The sequence below is a fragment of the Notothenia coriiceps genome, unplaced genomic scaffold, assembly GCF_000735185.1.
Source record: "Notothenia coriiceps isolate Sejong01 unplaced genomic scaffold, NC01 NC01_scaffold00001001, whole genome shotgun sequence".
Taxonomy (NCBI): domain Eukaryota; kingdom Metazoa; phylum Chordata; class Actinopteri; order Perciformes; family Nototheniidae; genus Notothenia; species Notothenia coriiceps.
The window spans coordinates 6,205-12,737 of NW_011333702.1; the positions used below are offsets into that span (position 1 = coordinate 6,205).

Below are 6,533 nucleotides of genomic sequence, written 5' to 3' on the forward strand. Positions count from 1 at the left end.
TTACGATGTCTAAAGTTACTGATAAGTCACATGTTTCCTGCCTGGCCTTGCCCGTGTATCATTACCCTCTCTCGTCTGGGCGCTAAGAGAGGAGCCCTCAACCAGTGCAGCAGCAGCCACTAGCAGCTGACTGTTGCTATCTGTAAACTATGGCTCCGAAACATAATTTAAGCCAAGCAGCGTCGTCAAATCTGATATCACCTGGCGCCTTGTCAGCGCATTGAATGTTTACGTTTGACAGGCAGCTTTTCAGTTACGATCGTTAACATCAGTGGGCCAAAGCAAATGATGGTGAGAAGCTAAACTATCTATTAATTATGTCAATTACAGGGAGTGTGATTGTAACTGTGTGTGTGACTAGCTGGATGCAAAGAGGTAAACACTGTCTTTTGTTTCCCATGCTTGCTCTTCAAACAGCCGGGGACAGATACTATGTGCCCGTGCTAAATAAACACACACACACACACACACACACACACACACACATATTATTGTAGTTGAGTTTTGACAGAATCCATCAAACTAGATGTTTTGCCTTAATGGTCTGTTTTCTAATATTTCTGTGTTTCTGAACCACGTCGTGTCTGCATATAATGTTTGTATTTAGTCTCCTCAGGGTTCCCGCGGGGTCTTAAAAAGTCTTACATTTGATAATCTGAATGTAAGGCCTTAAAAAGGTCTTAAATATGACCAAAACAAATAAGAAAGGTCTTAAATATGATTTAGAAGGTCTTAAAAATGATCGGATTTGAAAGGTACTTCTGTGTTGCGATAGCGTCTAAATGTGTTTTGGGGAAAATGTCCGGGCTGCAAAGTAACCAGTACGGTAATAGCCTTTCAGTTCCCCCCAACAATTTGTATTGAATTAAATCAACATGGAACCAGTAATCACTAACTTTGTTTCCCCTGGCCCCTTATTGGAGAACACCCAGCTAGTAACCTAGCAACAAAGCTTCAGCTTGCGGCAGTCAGAAACTCATGTATCTTCGAATCTACTTACAAATTAATATGGAGAAGTGTCAGTTCAACCGTATTTGGTTGGAAAACATCTAATTTAGTGCTTGATTGAAACCAGTGGAGGGGAACGTGTTTGAAGCCCGCCGCACCATTTGCAAAAGAAATAAGCGTTTGTTTTGCTAATGTAGCGTTAGCTAGTGGAGCGTTAGCTAGTGCAGCAGCTCCCGCTCCCGGGACCTCCGGACGACGTTTGGGTCTACGTTAACCCTAAAAGCGGAGGTGCTGTAGACGCTAAATACCGTAGCTAAACACCAATCATACAACAGCAACGATGAAATAGTGTAGCCAATTTAATTTAAGGGGTAATTTCTCAAAATGTTCCCCGTGTTGTTTATTCACCATTACAATAGCCCCACCTAAAATAATTTCCACCAGCCGCCACTGGAACTTGGAGCAGGGTCTGGGGCCCAGACCCTGCTCCGAGTTCCACTCTCCACAGTCTGGTCAAACACTGAACCCTGGATCAGGCTGGCTGTCAGCAGGGTTATGGCTAGAAATGATCCGTCTTGTGTAAAACTCTCGCGAGAGTTTGGCTGAATGTCACGTGGCTGAATGTTTACGTTTGGCAGGCAGCCTTTCAGTTACGATCGTTAACATCAGTTGGCCACAGCAAATGATGGTGAGAAGCTAAACTATCTATTAATTATGTCAATGACAGGGAGTGTGATTATTGAAATAGGGTGTTAGCGGTCTTTGTTGGTGTTCAAAGAAGAATGACAACACTGTAGATCACCAACACTATGGTTTATTTTTTATTCACAGGCAAGTCAACGTTGTCGCAGTAAAAGTCCCAAGATAGCTCCTGGTGCAATAAAATGTTCCCTTGCAGTGTTTTACTATTAAGTCTGATGTTTCTCTATTAATATTGCTGCTGCATTAATGTGTATGTTGCATCATGTTACTGCTGAAGATGTGTTTCCGAGCCGCTCCGATTACAACGAGACTTACAACGAGAACGTGACGTCATATTTACACTAGACGGATCCTTTCTAGCCATAACCTGTCAGCAGGACAGAAAGGTGAGACCCCTCCCCTCGTAATTGAACTTCCTCATACCTGATGCCCTATCACACCTTTGCTGAGGTGAATATCTTTGGTAGGATCTAACCTAGACCCTGGTCCCTGTATCTGATTTATTTATCATTTTAGAGTTATCTTAATTAATAGTGTTCTGTTCATTTCTCCTCAGAGTAATGTTTGCTGAATGATTCTCTTTGATTTGTTTAACTCCACTCTCACTGTACCTGTCTTTCCGTCTTCAGCCATGGAGCCCAGTGAGGACCCTGACCCGAGTGAAACTGTTCTTGACACCAACGTCACCAACGTCCCCTGCTCTACCTCACAGCCCTCTTCCCCCCCCACTGAGGCCACAATGAACCTGACCTACAAGCCCCAAGCTAAACGTAAAGCCCCCGCTCCTCTGGGCAACAGTTTGACAGTCAGCAGTGGGGGGGTCACAGTCCCTGAAGCCGCTTGTAGTGACTCAGGAGGATGCCTAACCGATGGAGCTCTGAAGCCGGAGGTCCAGACCGATGAGGCTGCAGAGGAGGAGCTCCAGGCCCCTGGAGCCTCGGAGGAGCCCAGCCCAGAGCGCCTCAACAGCCTGGGCCTGGACCTGGCCTGGATGCAGGAGAGGGTCAGCCATCTTGGTGCAGCATATGCAGTTGCACAGCTGGGTTTGGGGAACACGGACACCGGCCACCCCTCTGCCTCCTTCCCCTCTCAGGGAGGGGCAGACAGTCTGGATGGCCCTCCCACCATGCTCTTCACCAGTGGTACTCATGAAATGGCTGCTTTTGCTGCCTCTTTCGGCATGGCAGCAGCAGCAGCCGCAGCTGTTGTGACTGCACCACCTCCCCCACCTCCTCCCCCTACAGCACCCTCTGCCCCCTCCACCAGCCCGAGGCGGCCATACAGGAGCGGTGTAGCTGCTGCTGCTAAAGAGCCTGTGGTGTGTGCTGTGTGCGGGCGCCTCTTCCCCAGCACAGCGGCACTGGAGCAGCACCGGCGGGTGCACACCGGAGAGAGGCCCTACACCTGCCCCCACTGTGGGAAGGGCTTTGTACAGCCAAACAACCTGCGGGTCCACCTCCTCATCCACACCGGGGAGAGGCGTTATCGCTGTACGCTGTGCGGGAAGAGTTTCATCTCCTCCAGCCACCTGAAGAGGCACCGCACCGTGCACACGCAGGAGAAACCCTACTGCTGCTCGCGCTGCGGACAGTCCTTCAGCCAGATGTGTAGCGTCCGCAGACACCGGCAGCAGTCGCAGTGCGGCCTGTAGACAGACCACCGGAGGGGGGGCTGGCATCTGGAACTGATCCTCAGACAGTTTGTGCTCTTGAGTTTGTGTTCACATGGGAAATGTAGCATCTTATGTAAGCACAAACAAAGAAGCAAGCTGTATCCTGTGATACCATGGCACCTAGATCATAGCAGTGAATTATGTTCTAAAGGCGGAGGAAAGGATTACCCTCGAAGCGATCTCCAACTTTTTCTTACTGTGTTTCAAACTGAGTGAGGTCACTGAGTAGACTGTGAAAGAGTGCCTGATACAATGTTGGTAAATATTTATCCATCAATTAGTCATTACGTTTAGTTTTTACAAAGCTCACACACATAAACTAATCCAGGAGGATGATGAACATACACACACTTTGAGCACCTGACAACTCTATAGAACTAATGAGGATGACTTTTTCAATTGTCTGAGATACATTCAAAACATATTAGGTGTTAGAAAAAAACATCTATTATTGCCTTATTTTACTGTGATTCTAAATGTTAAAAATTCAATATGAATTGTTTGGAAGACTGTTGTTTTTGCTTAACTTAGTGTCTCACACGGCAACATGAAAAATTAAAGGATGCTGAGGTGACTGGAAGAAAGGGGAGCCTGGTAGTTTAGTTAGCCTAGCTTAGTCGAAAAGGAAACCGTAATACATTGTATCAACTATAAAGCTGTCTTAGTGGCATGTTGGAATGTATGTTGTCAACATATACATACTGTAGGACGTGAAAAGAAAAAACTTTGATTTAGCTAAACAATAACAGCGGCAATTTGTGGTGCGCCACACACACAAAGACACAACAACTCAACAAGATTGAACAAACATCCGACTTACTATGATAAGCCCTAGCTTGAGATGTATTGGTGACTTGTTAGTGAATAAGATTCAACATCAAAATAAGACAGCTTTGGAGGTGTTGGGAATAGATTTTAAAACTTCTGCTTCATGGAGCTTTTTCATACCTTCATCTTAGAGAGAGTTTTTCATTTCTTGATCAGATGTTCTAATGCTTTCCCCCAAAACCCTCATATAACTCACCCTCATACAACCCCTGCCTGCAGAGGAGGTTTGCTCAGCTGCTCAAACAGCATGCTTGCAGATATATTGTTGCAGATTCCCTATATGGAGCTCCAGCCCCCTCCTCTCACTCAGGCTGCTCCTCTGAGTGCTGCCAACGTTTCAACTGAGTGCAGTGTTCCAGTTACAAAGTACATTTAGTCAAGTAATATACTGAAGTAGTATTTGTACACATTTGTACCTTACTTGAGTATTTTCATTTATTGCATACATATACTTGTACTCCACTACATTTATGAAAATGTATACATAAAAACACATGTGATGCAGTACTGTATTTTTTAATATACACAGTATTTTAAAACGTATCCAAAATTGGCTCCACATGAACAAACCACAACAACAAGAATGATCAAAAAGTAATATTCTATAACGAGCCTTTCTGCATGCAGAGTAGCCTACTTGATACAAAATATATGACTGATGATACTTCTGTATTTCTACTTAATTAGCCTTTTCAATTAAGGATTGTTACATGAAGTGGAGTATTTTATTGGTTTTGGCAAAAGCAGAAAGCTTTTCAAAAATCTGAACAAGGTCTCAAATTGATACTAAGAAAAAAGCTCCGTATTGCTTCCCTATGCCTCTAGTCTTTGTGCTAAGCTAGGCTAACCCCGCCCTGGACCCATCTGTAACCTCCACATCTTCTTTTTCTGGCTGTTGCTAAGAAACAAGTAGTATAATCTGCAAAATATCTGACTCTTCCAATTAAGCACTTTATATATTCCCCAAACTCTTCATTGAAGCAATCAGAGGCAGTGTTAATACCCTTTGTTTTCCATGATGTGTTGATCACATATAGTCCACTGTGTGACTCATATTGCTCCACTGTCCTTTCTTAGTGGCGTGTTGTTGAATGGTAAATGTACCTTCTTTTCTATGATTATGCAAATTCTTATGTCACATTGATTGTCAGTATATTTATTTGCTCTGATTTTTTTAAGAATAGAAAGGAAAATGTCATGTACTGTTATCCAGAAGATTCTAGAATTGGGCAGTGAAATAAAAAAGTTTTCATTTATTAGATACAAAGCCCAAAAGATGCAGGCTCTGAAAAAAAACTTTAATTCTACTCTTTCAACTTTTCACAGGTTGATGCCGAGGTGTAACAGTCTTTTTAATGTCAATCATCCTTTTTCTTATAAAAAAAACAAAGAACAAAGGCCTGTACAAAGATGTAAAGTAAAACATATATATATATCAGAGAGTCGTGTTTGTATGTGTAGGTGTTTGTATGTAATGGGCACTAGCTGTAGGTTCCACAGCAATCAGATATGTTGCCTTTCAGTACTCTTTCAAGACATGGTCTGGTGTTTTCAAATGTATCGGTATCATTAAACATGTAACATGTTTGCAATGAACTTGGCTTTGCTGTGGTCTGATCCCGTATAAAGAACAGGATTTCCTTGGATAAGGAAAACACAAGACACTCATCACCGAGGTCACAATATCAATCGATCCAGCAGAGCAATAGCCTATAGGCAAAACACAGAAGATCAACAAAGATATGACATCAAATGAACTTACCAAAGCTGAAGTAGATACATGGTCAACTTCATTCATTTGCTTTCCATTTTACTGATTTGAATCGCTATAAGCTGCTCTCTCTCTCATCTCCTCTTCACATCTAAACATTTCGCGGCACACGTACTTACAGCCAATGTGCGTGATAATTTTTTTGCCGCACACATTGAACAGAAAAATACTCTTGGCATGCGCAGTGTAGTTTTTACAGTACAAGTTCACTTTAGCAGCAGAGAGAGGGGCTTGCCCCACATCGCTCAACACGGCACACTGTAGACACTCATTAGAAGAACGCAGCAATGTACAGACGAATCAGATGACTAAACTATAAAAAAAAATATATATTTTAACATGTATTTTTTGTTGCATATTTTGGGAATTATTATTTGCATTACTTTCTGCTGACAAAGGTACCTGCCCCTAATGATGAGTCGCCACTGCTTACGAGTGACAAAGAACGGATGTTTGAATTTGAGTGATTTCAACCTTTACTCATCCAGGAAGAAAAACAAATGTTATATGACATCCTATCAGTCGGTTCACTTTTTTGGCAAAGTATCTAGAAATTATCAAAATAAAGACACAAATAATGGAAACATTTCAAATGTGTTTGTTTTTAGTCGT

General features: G+C 42.9%; 1 protein-coding gene across 2 annotated transcripts in view; it reads left to right on the plus strand.

The window, feature by feature from the left end:
- The window catches only part of LOC104958388 (zinc finger protein 629-like), a 12,072-nt gene extending 6,172 nt beyond the window's left edge, over window positions 1-5,900 (plus strand). For both annotated transcript variants that reach the window (XM_010786115.1, XM_010786125.1), the window contains exon 4: window positions 2,280-5,900. In XM_010786115.1, coding sequence (XP_010784417.1) covers window positions 2,280-3,301 — 1,022 coding nt within the window. In that variant the 3' untranslated portion in view covers window positions 3,302-5,900. The remainder of the gene's footprint in view (window positions 1-2,279) is intronic.
- The last annotated feature ends 633 nt before the right edge of the window (window positions 5,901-6,533 follow it).